Below are 17002 nucleotides of genomic sequence, written 5' to 3' on the forward strand. Positions count from 1 at the left end.
ACTGTATATATAGAGATATATAGATATATGGCCACAAATAAACTATAGTAGAAAGTTATTTTGGTTTTGATAAAGTTAAGAAAAGCACATAAAATCATATTTCATGAATACCTTGTTTTATGGCCATCAATATTTTTGTATTTTTTTGTTTTGTTTCATCAACATAGCAAAATACAATCTTCCTATTAAACAATAATTATCAGATGGCAGACAATTCTTTTTATTGGTTTACATTGGCAGGTCACAGTCTAAAAGCACAACCACATCAGGCAGAAATTGCACACAGACCGCCCTGGATTTTGAAGACTGGTTTTTATGCTTCTACCAAAAGAGCTTAATTTAAAACTGGGGACTGTAGCAAGCACTAATTAAATACATGGATTTCTTTTTTTTTTTTTTTTTTAATAGCTAAATAAAATATCTGAAATTGCAGTACTTTATTTTGCTTTCAGCTTCAGTTTTAACGTTTGTGCTGGATGTTAGTGAACACGCTTTGAACTTCCTAGCAATCGTTTATGAAAGTTCGATAACCCAAATAAAACCCAGGTGATTTTTTTTCCCATCACGGCATACTGCAGATTTATTTCAATTAAGCCTCTTCCTTGGCTTTTTTTTTGGTGTTGATATTTGCATTTTTAACTTATTCCTTAAAACTAGGGGAGATTTGCGTATAATACTATGACATCATACAGTCACAATGTCAGTATTTCTGTAAGAAATGCCTGTAGGTGGGACTGGCCCATAAATATGCGGTTCTATTCGTTGGAGAAGGCATGTTCATGTCTTCAAAAACCAGACTGGTCTTAAGATATTACTCTTTATTTGAGACAGTTACCATTACTTCATTAAAAAATGACAAAACAGCAATAAACATTTTAGCTCTTTAATGAGCAAAGATCAGGTCTCTTAGCATTGGAATAATATTCGTTATCCAGATTATCTTTATTTCACTCAGTGACCAGTAATATGGCCAAGAAATACAAAGTAATTTTCCATCAAGTAGTATACAATTTTTGTGTGTAATAAGCTTTCATTCTTGAAAAAGAGTAACTGAAAAGAAATGTTTCTGTTACTGCAGTTAGTTTGTCAGAGAAAGTTCTTCGCATTATCTTACAAACTATCAAAATTGCTAGTAATTTGAAAAAATGTAAAAAAAAATCACATAACTTTAGTCTAATAGAAATATAGTACAGGTAAGAGAGAAAGTATTTATCAGGGATGTGCTCTTAAGTCCATCTCAATTATTTCTTTTATATAAATGTACATCTGATTACATATACAAACATTTTGAAAGGACCGTGGTATATAATTACTGGAAAGCAACAGGGGAATGAAAAATTTCTTGTGATTTTAGAACATTCATTTCAAATCACACAAACATATGTAGTATTCAGATTTTAAAATTTCCAGTTGTTGGCTCTCTCCCTGTTCTTACACACCCTCTTTTTCTACACTGTTGCCATCTGGTCTAGAGAATTCGTTTGAATGGCAAAGCTAATGTATAGCAAAAAGGGAATTAACTTTATATTAAAGTATTATAAGTAAACTTTGTAACATGCAACACGAGTTTAAACAATAAACTGAAAGGTGTAATCAGAGCGGTAATATTGGGGCAATTTTGTATTGCAAAATATCATTGCAATTAAATTTTTGGACACACTTTACCTTACCAATTTGAACTAAATATATTTAACTAAATCACAACAAATTATAAATCCTTTATCAAAGGAGATTCCATTAAAGTTATAGTTATGTTAACGTTAGAAATTATTTAGATGGAAAGGAAAAAGAACATTAATAATACAGATTTTTTGTCTGGGATTCGTGTCAGCGAGGGTTCACCACTGTATGCCTAGAATGCCATAAATACCTGTAAGAACTGTTGCAATTCCTTCTATTTCTGAAGCTACCATGAAATATTTTACTGTAATTACTTTTGCCCCTTTAAAAAACTTCTTTAGGTTGTGCCAATTGATGGAGAAAGCTTCTATTAAAAACTCCAATGGGATGAGAAGAATTTTAATTACGGCTTAATCAGCAGCACAGCCACCAAGCATATAAATTATCATGCACATCGTGCTAAAAATATCCAGTTTCCTTTATTCCCACAACTTTTATACTGACAGCACTTATGTGATAATGTTGTACCTGCCAGGCTGTAAAACTTGTTGGACTGGCAGATTTCAGCATGAGCCCCTTTCTAAGGCCTTAACAGCATTGGTGCTTTGTGTACTTATTCAAATATGTAAATATGGTCTACACAAGAAAACAGGTCCAAATAAAAATTGGTGAAAATTATCTGACATTCCATTAGTGTGTCCCTTGTGCATATTTATAGGTTTTTAAAATTTTCAGTCATAGTTCTTTCCTGTTTGTGTTGCACATGCCTAATTCCATTATGTAACTTAAATCTTCAAAAAATTAATACTTGAATGTGAATGAAAAAGTATCATTCAGGACAACTGCTTCAAGCAATTGCAAACAGTTGGGTTTTTTTGTTTTTTCTTTTGCTCGTTTTGTTTGTTTCTTAAGTTCATTTGATATATGTACAATTCATTTTTTTCAAAACCCCAAAAGTTCTTGATATGTATATTCACATAATATTCCTCCATATTTAAATAGTAAGAGTCTTGTAGGTTGAAAGCCAAGTAATCTTCAGTAACATCACCTACTGTAATCCATCAAAAAATAAAGTTTGTTTCATCTTGTCTGGCTATACCCTGGTTGTTGAGTGTGAATGGGGGTGGGGATGAGGATGGGGCAGAGTATTGTTCTGTCCTCCGGTAAAGGTATTGAATGTGTGTAGGGGCTGAATCCCTGGTATAGTGTTGGGGATCATTGTGATGGTGTTGGGTGTCATTAAGGGAATATCATCAGGAGACCTTCTCATAGCTAGCGTGTAGTCTGGGGGACAGGCGGTCCTAAGAACCACCTCATGTGGATGGATGGACTCACATTCATGATCCAAGTCAGTGTGCTTCATTTGGAGGGACATTATCTCCTCTTCTTGTGCATGGGTAAGATCATTGGTAGTAGTACGTTGTGGGCTACATCTCCTATGAACATCATGTCTCCGCTTGTCTTTTTTGTAGTACAATGCTGCAAAGGCCAAAATGTTCAGGAACAGCAAAGATGCACCGACTGCAATAGTAACACTCAATTCTGTTGAATAGTCCCTTTGATCCACTGAAAACGGGCTTGGTTGTTGTTTGGGATCATCTTGTTTGGCTGTAGGAAAGGCTGAAGTAACAGAAACAGAATTTTTCCTTGTTGGTCTGAAAGTATTATCAGTTGATGGCACTTTAGTTGTGGTAGAGGTATACTGTGAAATGTCGTTAAGATTGTGCAGATGAGGTACCAGTTCCAACCAAAGGTTCACTTTGTTGGCCCTATAATGTTCTTTAACTCGTGGTTTTAATCCAATGTGAAGATACAGTTGGTCTTTCTGAGAATATCTGGTCCATGCTACTTCTTCAAAACGATTTGGTTTTGTATGGATGAATTTTGTATCTTGCGGCACTGGTTGATTTGGGTCACTAAAAAAAAAAAAAAATCTCCAATGTTACAAAGTATTTCAAAAGGAATTATAAAATTAACATAATTAAGATTTTATACTTAATGATTAAGTCTGCCTTTGGACAGAGCAGAATGCTATTTCCTAAAATTAGAGGCCTTAATAATCTTGATTAGAAACAGCATTATGCAAATGAACCCTTCTTTTACATAGACTTCAGCACTTCCCTAGTTCCCCCAGATGCTAGCATCTCTCACACTGAAATCTTTTGCTGCTGAGGACAGATTGCCAGCAATGTGGTAATGCGGACAAAAGTCTATGAGAGACCAGTGTGAGAGGACATTAAGCTTTGCTTTTCTTTTTTAGTAACATAAAGCTCATAAAGCTCAGCATTTCAGTTCATAGGCAGTACCTGTGGCCTTCCAGCGGTGAAAGACCACGGCAGGGCATACTCAGTATATCACACAGTGACTTACAGTCCAGTGGCCAAAGGCAGAAAAGTGTTTTGAACTCCCAGTGAAAGAAGAATTAATGAAAATGACAAAACTTTTCAAATTTAAAGTTACATATTTTATGGTCAGAAGTGTCAATTTAAAACAAAATACGTTATTAAAATAAGCTGTACTATATTTGATGCAATATTTATGTAATTTTCTGTCTCATGGGATGAAAATATTATCAGTGCTGGGGTAAAGTCAGTTACTAATGTAACCATTTTTAACTATAAACATATGTTAAATACTTAGTTTTGCACTTTTCTGGGGATCCCTTAATTATTTTTGTGTACGATGTATTTTGTTAATTTCTTCACACAGAATGTTCGCAAAGATTTTTTTTCCCTCTTTTTGCTAGAACGTGTAAGCGAGCTGACAGACATTACAATAAACATAAATATCCAACCCAATTCTTAATCTCTTATTCATCCTACAAGTACAGAGGCATTCCCAAGGGAGATAACCAAGGAAAGCACTGCATCATTATATCTTGAGTTTGTGTACAAGACTATTCATCATCTGATACTCACCCAGTTTTTGCAAAGTTTGTCCAGTACGTCATCACCACCGCACTTAGCATGACATCATTTTTTGAGAAATTACAAGGAAATAACTCAGTAGGACCAATCATGGGGATTCCTAGTACGTAAGGAACCTCATCTCCGTGGGCTGCATCTGCCCATGCAGGTACCTGATCTGTCTGGCAATGATGGTAGAAGGCATAGAAATATGTAGGCGATCCAAAATTTGAGTGGAGATCTGCTGTAGCCACAGCTGGTGCAACCCACTGGTGATCAGTAAACAAAGCCAGCAGTGTTTTCCTTCTGGTCTCAGGATTGTGGCGATCTGCCCAGTCCGTGTACATAAATTTAATAGTTTCCCTCAATATATCTTTGCCTTCAGGGTATCCGTATAAGTTATCGACAAAATTAGAAACTGCAAAGTCAAAATCACTAGCTGATATGCCATCTTCACTATCCACAATATTTTCAACAAATTTTAACCCTTCCCCTTGGTTAACTCCCAACATGATGTCATAATTGAGGAATTCTCCTTGTTCCATCAATATCTGAGGATCATCTGGTATCACGTCGCCATCAATTACTGGTCCAAAGGCTATATGGTATCTTGCTGGTTGAATGTCCTGGTCGACAAGTTCTCTATAAGGCTTCTTCTGTAGACATTCTACCAATTCTACAGTGTCTGACATGTTGCAACCAACTTTTGTAGCCAACATCCTGGCGTATTTTGCAGGCTGAAAACTAACTGCCCAGCTGGAGAGAGCTGTTCCGCTTTGAGCTATTGCTCTTTGAAAAAGTCCTGTGGGGAGAAATATTTAAAAACTACTGAAGTGACCTTGAAACAGCTACACACTTGAAAGATTCAAAGGAGTTCTTTGAAACAATAGAAAACTTCAACAGAAGAGATACTTGAATCTTAAATACACAAGATGGTGAGATCTGACCATCATTGTACCTACAGATAATGTATACAAAATAAATGCAATATGCGCAGAAATTGAAGCAAATGATTCTACCTCAATGTAGTCCAGCTGAGGAACAGATTTTCGAAAGAAACTCAGGAAGAAAAAGAAGTGACATTACCTTATGTAGGGTAACTCTTGAAAGAAATTCCTAAAGTGAAAGCAATTTATAGGTTGGAGGAAAAGCCAACAAGTCTCTGAAATGGATTGAATTTCTGGATATTGTTCAAGCCATCAGCAGCATGTGTGCATACAACTATGTGTTAAATAAACCTAATATACTGCTCTTTTATGTTTTGTTTGGGATTAAACTTGGTTTGAGAGGTGCAGTGCTTTTGAATTGTATATCATAGCAAAAGTTTATATTCTGGAGTAACAGATGAGAAGGTACTAGGCAGCTATTAAAGGAATTCTACTCATAGAAATAACAAAATATGTTTAAATTGACATTTTCCTCTCCCTTCTGTAAGCATTTTTGAGCATATCATGGATGAAAGCCTCACCCCCTTGTAGTCAATGAACCAATCCAATTTTTTTGCTGTTGATTTCAATGCAATCAAAACTCCACCCTTGTTCTGATAATTCTTGTGCTCCCTTTGTGCTGGGGCTTTGCCATTTCCCGCTCCCTTTGGGGAGGGTAGTTCGGGTTCTGAAAGAGATTTTTGAGCCTGAGCCTTGCGCAAAATAATGCTCATCTCTAATGTTAGCAACTTAGACTATATTTAGGTAATTGTGACCTTTCTGGGTTTTTTGCTTTTTGATGGAAGTGCATCCAGTTCATTTCAGTAGCACATCTTTTGCAGTAATGACTGGAAAATATTTTATAATGGACCTACCTCCTATAGCTCACTGTAGGTAATACAAAATGGTCTATAGCACACGTAAATTAAGCTGATTTAAGATATATGGGTAAAAATTTGGGTTTATTTATGCTGATAGGCACCTGGAGTAATTCCACTCACTTTGGCAGAGTTGCTTAGGGACTGGAAGTGACATCTGGCCTCACTCACTTAATTTTGCTTAGAATGTATCTTTGGTCCAATGCTTGATGAATAGCTGCATATTCCCACGAAAGGAACTGGAGTGAAGGTGCTCAGCTTACCTCAGAATTTTATTCCAATAATGCAAAAGATGGCTTTTACTTTGATAAGTAACATATTTCTATTGATAAAAAACTTCCGTAGCCTCTAAATCAAGTCAGAGACATGCCTTTACAGCCTCTATTGCAGTACCAGACCCTGTACACTCAGAAGTTGGAATCAGTTGCTGGCAGGAAACATTTTACAAGCTTCTGAGGAATTTTAAAATCATTCTAGACTATATTAGATCCAAATCCAAAAGTCTTAAAATCAGATAGGTGTAGGGACTGAAATACGTAAACTCAAGCCGCTCCTTAAATTTATGAGAAGTCATATCCAAGATATTATTTCCTTGTAAGATATGAGTAAAAAATATGAAAGAACTTGAGCCATAAAGCAGGTAAAAATATATTTGCATGTTTACAAGGTCAGATATTGAGCTAGTATAAATCAGCTCAAAGTCAGTGGAATTACCGCAGAGGATCCAGGCATTGTAATAAATGTAACTAAATGACAAAACTGAATTTTCACAAAGATGTATTTCATGATAGTTCATAATGGGTTTTTTTTGCATATTGTGTAAATCTATTTTTATTGCTTTATTAAATATCTCTCAACAAGGACAGAAAGTGTAAGCTACATATTAAGAAAATGCTGATACAAACACTATGGCTTGCTAAGTGCTACATAAACATTAAATGTTGGATTAAGTAAAAGTGGTCAAGTCCTCTCGCCATAAAGTTATCTTAGGAAACAAAACTAAACATCCCTCTTTCAGCTGAAGAATGCTTATGGAAATAGTCCTCTTCTCAAACCATTTGGTGAAAAATGAACAACAGTATGAAAAATTGTTTTCATTCTATCACATCATTCCTGGCAGAAATCGGTACCACACAGGATGGAGAACAACATTTTTATCTGATAATGTGTATTGTTATTATAGCTCATGGGCTTCAGACTGATGGAAAGAAGATTTAAACGTTCAATGGACCCTATCACTTTGTGACTCCTCTTCAAAGTCTCACCAAAGTAAATAATAATAATTTTCATATATTCATCGACCTTTTCAGAGCACTTTCTAGAGACGGGTGCTGTTCTGCCCACTTGCAGATGGGCAGCTATGAAGAGCACCATCTTGAAATAGCTGAATGCTTCCTCTCAGCTACCAAAGGATCCTTTCAAAAGGAAATGAAGGAAGCAAAGAGAGCATCCGAATTTACAGGTTGTGAAAGAGACTGGTTAATAATGTGAAACAGAAGTTTTTTGAAAATGTTAAGATATTTGAAAACGTTTCAGAACTTGAAAACTTTTCTTATTTGAAGCTGACCAATTTTTATTTTAATACTTTTTTTTAACGGCAGGTCTAACCATCCCCAAATGAAACATAACATACATGGGGTGGTGACACTTTGTTCTGTTTAATCCAAATTTCAATGAAGCATGTTTTGCTTTCTTATAAAAGAAATCCTCAAAAATTTACTTTTACTGGATTTTAAGTATACATTTGTAAGCCCTTTCCAGTCCCCTTCTGAATCCTTTGATCTGCTATATTGGCCAATTACTGCATCAGTTTCCCCAAACAAATTCTGGTCCTGGCAGAATTCTGGCCATGTGTTAGAATATGACAGGGTAAAATTTGCTGATAAGAGGCAACACATAACTGTCCAGATACTGTAACTGTGACATTTTGCATTAATGTCATGTTACAGCAAGAAGATCAAGACTAAGATCAAGTAAGATTTAGGGGAGGATAAACCAGGTGTCCTCATTCAACCTTAAGTTAAATCCTCTATGACAAAAGTTATTTTTGTGAGTTCTGATGAAAAAAGATGGCGCAGTGTGACCCTCAGCTTACAGTGTAATGAGGTAATGCTTACATCTTGTTCTTATAGGCCAGTTTATAAACATGTCTTATTTAACTGCAGGTACTTATGGAAAAAAAGATTACATGAAAAATCAAATTTTGGAAACAGACTAAAGTTTAAACCACAGTCTATTTTCCACTAGACTTTTCTTGTAAAAGCTATATTTTTCTCTCATTTAAAATAGTGTAAAGGCCTGATCTAAAGAATCTCTCACTTCTATTGACCTCAGTGGGCTCTGCATCATGCCTTTGGGTAAATGCAGCTCTTTTAATGTCAATGGATTTATTTTTTTATGACTGGCCAGTAAGTCCCCCATGGAGATACAGCAATATAAATTAGTGGAGGATTGTATGCACAGGGCACAGCATGATGTCCCTGGTAAAACTAAACAATACAGATAAAAATGTGTGAAAACAGTGAGACAAAAGTAATGTGATCAATAAGCAATAGCCATGCAAATGAGAGAAACTGTATGGAACTGTGGTGCAAAAATCATAAGAAAAAAATTGGGTGCCTCAAACAGCATGGTGTTAATTTCCCGCTGTCTGCCTCAACTAGAGAGAAAAGGTGTTAGTTATGGAATAGGAAAAAACATATAGAAGAAAATCTATTTGCAACTTGGATGCTTTGACAATTTTGGATCATGCATGCAAAACATTCAACCATTCTTTTATTAGATGACAGCAAGTGAAGTTCATGCACTTTCAGACAAAAGATTTCTGAACTAGGTACTTGTCTCCTTCACACAAAATAATAGTTTTAAGCATTTCAGCTGTTAGCCTGAAAAGAGAAACCGTGTCATTTTAGTTTTCTTTAAATTCTGCTCCTCATGAGAAACTAAACATGCCTTTCATGACTGTCTGAATATAGATGACCTCATCTACTGTGAGCATGACTGACTGGTTTTCCAAAAAGGACACCCTTAGGTAGGAAAGAAAAGAGACAAAAATGATGCACCGAGAAAATGCTGTTCAGAAGTCTGCTATAAAGTGTTTCTACAAAGCTCCATAGGAAAAAGAAGAAAGTGACCCAAAATTTAAACATGCACAGAAGAGCTGAGGGAGAGGGTGGCTTGTAGAGCCTTTAAAAAGCTTGCTTAATATTGAGCTGAACTCAACAGTTCATAGGAACAAAGAGAATATACAGAGCATCACGTAGTACTAATGGCGGTGGCATGCAGACACCAAAATTGTCAAAATTTGCAACCTGCATAATACCTTTGGTTGAATTGCTCCAACGGTTACCTTCAGAATAATGGGATAAAGTCAACAGATTGACGCATGAACCGCCTGCACCAGATCCAAAAACAGTTATTCTTAATGGGTCACCACCAAAGAACCCAATATTCTCACTAGTCCATCGCAAAGCTTGAATTAGATCAAGGAGGCCATAGTTCCCTTTTGCTGCTTGGTCCCCAGTGCTCAAAAATCCTGTGAATGTAAATGAAAAAAGAAAGGGTTAGCAAGTGCTCTTCTGAGTAATCCTGTTGCAATCTTCTAAGTAAGATTTCAAAAGTATATGCCATTAAATATTACGCAACTACATAATTTTCCATATTCACTGGACAACGATTTGCAATTTTGCACTCTTCCTGAAACAAATTATTTGGTATTCACTCTTTTGGCCATGAGATATTAATGTAGGGAAGATGAAGATACATCCCAGGCAAAATACTCGTCTAAGTCTCAACAGGTCACAACGTATTACTCCCAAAGACTTTGTGTTGATTGTACTAAGTTTAAGAGTAAAGGTTTAGCAAACAGATATCCTGCAGTCATTTTGTGATTTGGTCAACTGTGTATTGCACTTCTGTACTTAGATGCAGCCATGAGCTTTGCGCATGCCTGAGAGGCAACGGTTACACTTCTCTGTAGACTGTTCGGTTATGTCCCAGCAACACACTATCTTTTCCTTTTTTCTCCCCCCAAAAATGCAGCTTATGTCACAGGACAAGCTGGGTTGAACAATGTGAGCAGCTTGCAACTCCCTGAGCTCCGTCCCATAGTCATTAACCTGAGTTAATTGAATCTACATTAAATGGATAAAGACAATTTAAGCTATTTGCATGACCCCTTAACATCAAAAAGATAAGAGCTCAGGGGTAATCCAGAGAGCACAAGAATTGCTCCCTTTTATTCATAGTGGAAGAAAAAACGGCGGAACGTGTCAGGTGCAGGAACGGCTGTTTTACACTTTACTCCCAGCAGTACCCTCGTATTTAATATTGCTGTTACTCTCATCATTAGAGCCTACTGACTCTAAAAGGTGGACAATAAAAACTTTGAAGAAAGTCTCTATTGATAAAAGACATTGCTTTGCTTTTGGATCCCATTTGTTGACATTTCCAATTTTCTCAGCTTAATAAACAAATGTTTAAATAATACCAGCATTATGAAGTAGCCCAGCACCTCCATTTGCATATCAAACTGATTTAATGCTCACTAAATCGACAGTGTAACTGTTTTTCAGTACATGCTTTGTAGAGAAATGCAACCATTACAACAATTATTTCCGCATTAATTAGATGTTAGTGGGTCTTCTAGTCTTGTCAAAGTTCTACAGATTTAACTCTCTTGAGTGCAGACAGCCTACTCAAAAGAAGTTTACAGTAGTTTTTCAGACAAACGGCTCTCAAAGGAGTCCTACTGTTCCATTATGACAATAAAAGCAGCTTTTGAGACATTTCTAAGAAGCAAGACGTGTGCGTATACATATATAAAGTAAGGATTTAACAAGAATACAGATAGGTGTATGCGTGTACCTATGTTCATGTATATAATGAACATGTCATTTGTTACTTTATTATTATTATGATTTGACTTCAAATGGCAAGCTTACATTTGGTATTCTGTCGTATGTGTAGACATTTATACTAACAGACCTTCTTTGCTGTAAACTGCACTGAAAGCTAATTGGCCTCCCTGCCTCCGTAGTTGAGCTATGCTCCGTTTAGGGCGAGCAGCTTTGTTTGTGTAGGTCAATCCTGATTTTTGTTACCATGGAGAGGAAACAGGAAAGTGGCATAAGGTGCCAGGCCAGCAATTCTCCCACTTCCAGACCTAATGTACCAAGTCTAATGGGCATACTTCATTCACTGTAGCCGTAGTAAATTGTTGCTCTGATACTAGACTTTAAAATAACCGCTATTCTACAACTAAAACCTGCCACATTTACTACTTAACTGCATAAAAAAGCAAAGTAGCATCACTACCGCAGAAGAAAATACCACCTTGATATTCAGGGAAAGCCCAGAAAGGAAGTCATAAATATAATTAATTCATTCTCATTTTACTATTACAGCTCAGTACTGAGTTGAGATGAATATGATGTTATTTTACTCTGCTTCACTCTCTTTCGTTTTCTTCTGTGTAGCCAGAGGGGCTGGTGTGCGTGCCTATGCGAAAGGATGGCCCCGGTATAATCCTTCCTGCGCAGAAGCATTCGTTCCTGTCTTCATGCTCCAGTAAAATGTTGTTCCCCATAAACAGTTTTTAAGGACACAGAGGGATGACGTCTTTGAATCTATGACAGCAAATCTAATGAAAGCTTCCTAACCAGCCTCACTGCCTTTGTCAGCCTGCTTGGAGTTGAGGGATGGTACCAGTGACTATAACCAAATTAAAACGTAGGAATTTATGGGAACTACAGGATCCTGTGGCTGCACATGCGGGGAAAGTCTTCCCCTTTCTTTGCATAAGTACACGACTGTGGAAAATCAGTGACAAATCAGTTCATCACATGAAGCACATAAGTGACTGCACTGATTTAAGGGATTAGAGGAACGATTGACACTGGCGGTCCTCGAAACACAGGCAGCGATGAGACGAGAGCAGTTACAGCAGTTACCAAAATTGTGCCCTAAACAAATCCCTCTTTACTTTTTTCCCTTTCCCTGGCTTGCAGATTCCCTGAGCCTGGACAGGATCTGCTCTCAGCAGAGCTGCAGCGTTGGTTCAAAAAGATCCTGTAGATTTCTCAAAGTGATTCCAAGACACTTATTAGGAAAATAGATGGTAGGGTTATAGCTGAGATACAGTGATCGCCCTGAAGGAAAACAAATGCTAACACTCAAACTTTTTGAAAAAGTTGTTTTCTATACTTTGTATAATGTGCAGCAAAGTGGGAAGCAAGTAAGTCTTTGCCTGGAAAAGCAACAGATTAAAATGATAGATAAAGCCTTAAGGCAATCCTCTGCTCTTAAATGAGTTCACATCAAGGCCCAAAGCTTGATGGGGAAATGGGAAATCCTTGGGAAACTATAAATATACCACTTTTAAAGAATCTTTGCGAAAAGGATCTTAAAAAGAGAGCAGAAGAGGAAATGTCTCCTGTTGCTAAAAGCAGACATCAGGAACCTTGCATTCAGTTCAGGAAAAGTGCCAGAAGGGGGAGCTTTCAGTTTATTTAAAAAAAAAAAAAAAAAAAAGGAAAAAGAAAAAAAAAGGAAGTATTAGTAATATTCTCCTCATTCATCTATATTAGACAAATTATGACTTGTGTCCAGAGCAACAGCTCTGATGCAAAAGAAATATCTCACGCCTCCTCAGCAAGAACCACATTGGCTGACTTCCATATCTACACAAGATGGATGATTATTGATGTTGACTTTCATGACATGAAACATTTCTATCTCATTTTTCAGAACCATAAGAAGCCTGTTAATATCGCCACCTGTTCATGCCTTTTTTTCTTGTATGCAGTAGTATCAGCATGGCTTAGAAGCATTCAGAATGTCATGAAATCAGAGATAGGACTGATAAAACAGACGAGGTTTTTCTTTCCAGTTTGTGGGTTTTTTTTCCAGCGAAGAGTGCCTCAATACAGATAAACTCATCTAGCTAAACACCCGTAGAGAAATGCTTTAACACGCAGCATCATACCCAGCCTGTAGGTCTGTGGGTGCAAGTACTTATTCCTGTTTATCACTTAGATAAAATACAGATTGCAACAATATGTTTTGTCTTTATCCCAAGAGGAGCTTTCAGTATGTAATTAATATAGATACCATACATTTCTATGCATTTCTATGACACGATCATTACACTATCGAGGTATTAAGCTAGCAATTTTGAGTCACAGAGGGGAACCTGCTCTTGCTGAAAAGGGCTTGTGTGTCTGAAAGCTTGTCTGTTTTTAAACTGTATCAGCTAGTCTATTAAAACATATTATCCCTTTCTGCAAATGCTGTCTTATTATCATCCTTGGATTGTCATCTCACCAAGAACGCTGCTATCATATGCTACCACCTTTTGCTCTTGTAAGAAAAGTGAAGTAAATTATTCCTTATTTTAGTTATTCCAGGAAGACATTTGCAAAAGACCTTATTTTTGCATTATTCTCTAAAAAGGTCAGATTGAGCTAATTTTGCTCCATAATTAAGTCCTTCTACTGGAAATATTCCAATCATCAGCTGAACAATTGCCATTTTATATTCTGAATGGAGAGGTTATCTTTTCTTTTATCTCCTCCAAAGGAGCAGACTCTAATAGAATTATGGAAGTGAGGATGTGGTCTTTTGTGAGTTTAAGAAAGAGATTTATTAAGCTCATTTGGACCATTTCTCTGTTACATGTCCGTTAGACAAATAGGCAGAGTGTGCCACAACCAGGCCCTGTATTTTGCGTTAAGATAAATTTGAATGCTTTATAGGCTTATCTGCCTGGGTAATGATTTCCGCTTGCCATTCAGATAAATCTTTTTCTAATATGATTCCAGCATTTTTGAAGAGTAAATAAAATAATAGAGTTGGGAAACTTAAAATACTTTGTTGAAAACCTTAGTAGATTGAATTATTTTAAGCTCTGGCCTAATTTGAACTTTCAAATTAATGCAGAGGGGAAGGCCAAGACAGAATTTTTCCTCATGTAAGGGACTGCTACAACCCGGCGATGCAGTAAAAGACCAGGCGCAGGCTGGTGGGTATGAAAGTGCCATTTCATATCACAGAGAACCAAACCTTCCCTCTGATGAGTTCTGCCCATGTAAGTGTTTCATAACCCAGCAACCTTCGTGGCTGGATGAAAGTAAGGGGCAGAATGTCTTGTTGAACAAAAAAAAAAGTGTCTGCGTGAAAGAAAATACACAGCAACAAATGCTACTCTAAAAATAAACCACAAGAGCTTATAAAAACTGGTCTGACGTGCTTAAAGGGTTTTTTCAAAGAGCTGTGTTACTGAAAGCAGTAACACTTAAGACTGTAATATTACCCACCTGTTTAGGCATGTGTTATAATAATTTAGCTATGTTTCCAGTTACAATTCCCTATGCAGTCAAACGTCATCTTTTATTTTGTTAAAAGCAAATGTGAAATTGTACAAGTATAAATACCTCAGTGCATAGTGGAAGAATGCAGGACATATTTTGAGGGAAGAATTTATATTCCCTTTGGATTGCAAGTTCCTTGGTTAGGACTTTAGTTTGACACCCTCTATTAACACTGAATGGTAATTGCCATGTACAGAAAATTTCAGTTGCCCTTTAAACTATACCCACTCAGTTAGAAATGTGATCAAGATAAGCAAATTTTAAGCAATACGGTTAAACCTAAAGAGCGCGTTTGTTTTCATCTTAGACATCTCTCTTGAATTCACATCAGCTAACTAATCTGAATGAATTACGTGGGCAGCAGCGCTGCGAACATTAATGTATATGTGATATTCATAAAGCAGAGGATACTGCTCCTCGCTTTGCTGACCAGCACATCCTAATATTAATAGCATATTTTAGTAATGGATAAGGGGTAAGGTGACTAAAAGGACTAGGAACTCCCATAAGGAAGATGTAGGAGAATATAAACTATTCAGTGCAAGAAAAATATTCCTTTGTAGACATCTGCAACATACCTCTGCTCGAGAATCAGATAAGCAAGTCTTCTGAAAATGCTGCTCAATCAGGAGTTTTGTATCAAATCCATTTAATATACAAAAAAGTAATTGCAACATTAGCAAAGTACTTTGTTTCTGTAGCTTTCTGCCACATACATATCAGTAATAAGATTAATGATTTCAGAAGTGCAACATTTTAGCTTAACTCCATGAGATGTGCAAAGTATCATGCTACATCATTATGCACTCTTTCCCGGTTGTTTAAGATATGTGAGACACTGCATTTATATACAGATTTTATTTTAATTTTATGTATGGAAGATAAATTAATATGTCAGAATCTTTGCAGGTGGACATATTGTACTTTTAAACAAGTAGAAGATGAACGTTCTGTTGCAAAATGTTTGTTAGCAGATGTACATTGTCAGACTGGACGGGGCTCTGAGCAACCTGATCTAGTTGAAGATGTTCCTGCTCATTGCAAGGGGGTTGGACTAGATGACCTTTAAAGGTCCCTTCCAACCCAAACCATTCTATGATTCTATACATTATATGCATATATTTGCAACTATTCACTTTTCACGTAGTAAGGTTACGTGACCGGTCACATAAATTTTTCAAAAACTTATATTTTCTGATGTCATACCATAAACTTTATAAATTAAGGACAAGTATCTTCCATACAAATAGCCTGCACTGATTTTGTCAGCCCACAACTCTGTTTTGGGATGTGTTAGGCTTGCATTTCTGCAGTGATCAAGTTGTGACTACCAAAAGAGCTGAATGTGCCATATAACACTGATGGAAGTGATGGGGGGCACCAGGAAGTGTTCTGATATGAGGCCAGTTTAATTGCAAATGTTCTACAGCTGTGGCATTTTTTAATTTATTTTTTTTTAACAAATATTCTCTTATAGAATGGAAATCCATCCATTCAATATGGCTGGACTATACGGCTGACTTAAAAAGGACACCTCAGAAACTGAAAAGTTTTTTGTGCGTAGTTGTTCCCACTATTCACATAACCTCAGTCACTCAGTAAAAAACTAGGAAACAGCTCAACTATTTTAACGGTCTTAAGCTGTGTTACTGTAAGAACAGTACCTCAAGGTTAAGCGTATGAACAATAAACCGTACTGCGAGTAACGTGAAACAGCTGCAGTAATTCATTAACTTACCAAACTCTAAAGTGCTGCATCTGTGAGGTAGAATTGCTTAAAAATACCAACAGTACCAACTTCACTGGCCAGTGCTATTGTCCTAGCAGTTACCCTTTGGAAATTCCCATTCATTTCACCAAAGTAAACAATTTGCAGAATTGAATCAGTAAATATAAGAACTTATAACTATATCCTTTGGCATTTTGAAAGTATACATGCAGGAAAGTGTGTGACGATGTATAAACTCTGATGTGCTTTTTCAGCATTGCTATTTTACTGTTGGAATTTTTAACACTCCTCCCAGAGTACCAAGTCCTTCGAATTAATATTAGTGAAGTGGCTGGAGCCTACAAAAAGGCTGGCCTTTCCTTGTGGCTCTTTGAAACAACGGAAGTTTTCACTTCCTTGCATTTTACTTAATTTCTTCTCCCGTGAGAGGCTAAACGGACTGAACACTGCAAGCTACAGAAGTCCCTTACAGCTGCTTCAGTCTGGCATCTCTCACTTTGCAGCGCTGATGCATTACGGCAAACTTCTAATATAGAGGCAGATTGCGAAAGAGTGAAGTGTCTCACACCAGAGC

General features: G+C 36.7%; 1 protein-coding gene across 7 annotated transcripts in view; it reads right to left on the minus strand.

The window, feature by feature from the left end:
* Positions 1-726: 726 nt before the first annotated feature.
* The window catches only part of NLGN1 (neuroligin 1), a 318612-nt gene continuing 302336 nt past the window's right edge, over positions 727-17002 (minus strand). For 4 of the 7 annotated variants that reach the window (XM_050902748.1, XM_050902746.1, XM_050902744.1 and 1 more), the window contains 3 exons: positions 9680-9865; positions 4539-5328; positions 727-3536 (listed from right to left, as the gene is read on the minus strand). In XM_050902748.1, the coding sequence (XP_050758705.1) occupies positions 2714-3536; positions 4539-5328; positions 9680-9865 (1799 nt within the window). In that variant the 3' untranslated portion in view covers positions 727-2713. Of the gene's footprint in view, positions 3537-4538; positions 5329-9652; positions 9866-17002 lie in introns of all 7 variants that reach the window. The other 3 variants (XM_050902745.1, XM_050902741.1, XM_050902743.1) reach the window with 1 other exon arrangement.

This window comes from Gymnogyps californianus, chromosome 10 (genome assembly GCF_018139145.2).
Source record: "Gymnogyps californianus isolate 813 chromosome 10, ASM1813914v2, whole genome shotgun sequence".
NCBI lineage: Eukaryota > Metazoa > Chordata > Aves > Accipitriformes > Cathartidae > Gymnogyps > Gymnogyps californianus.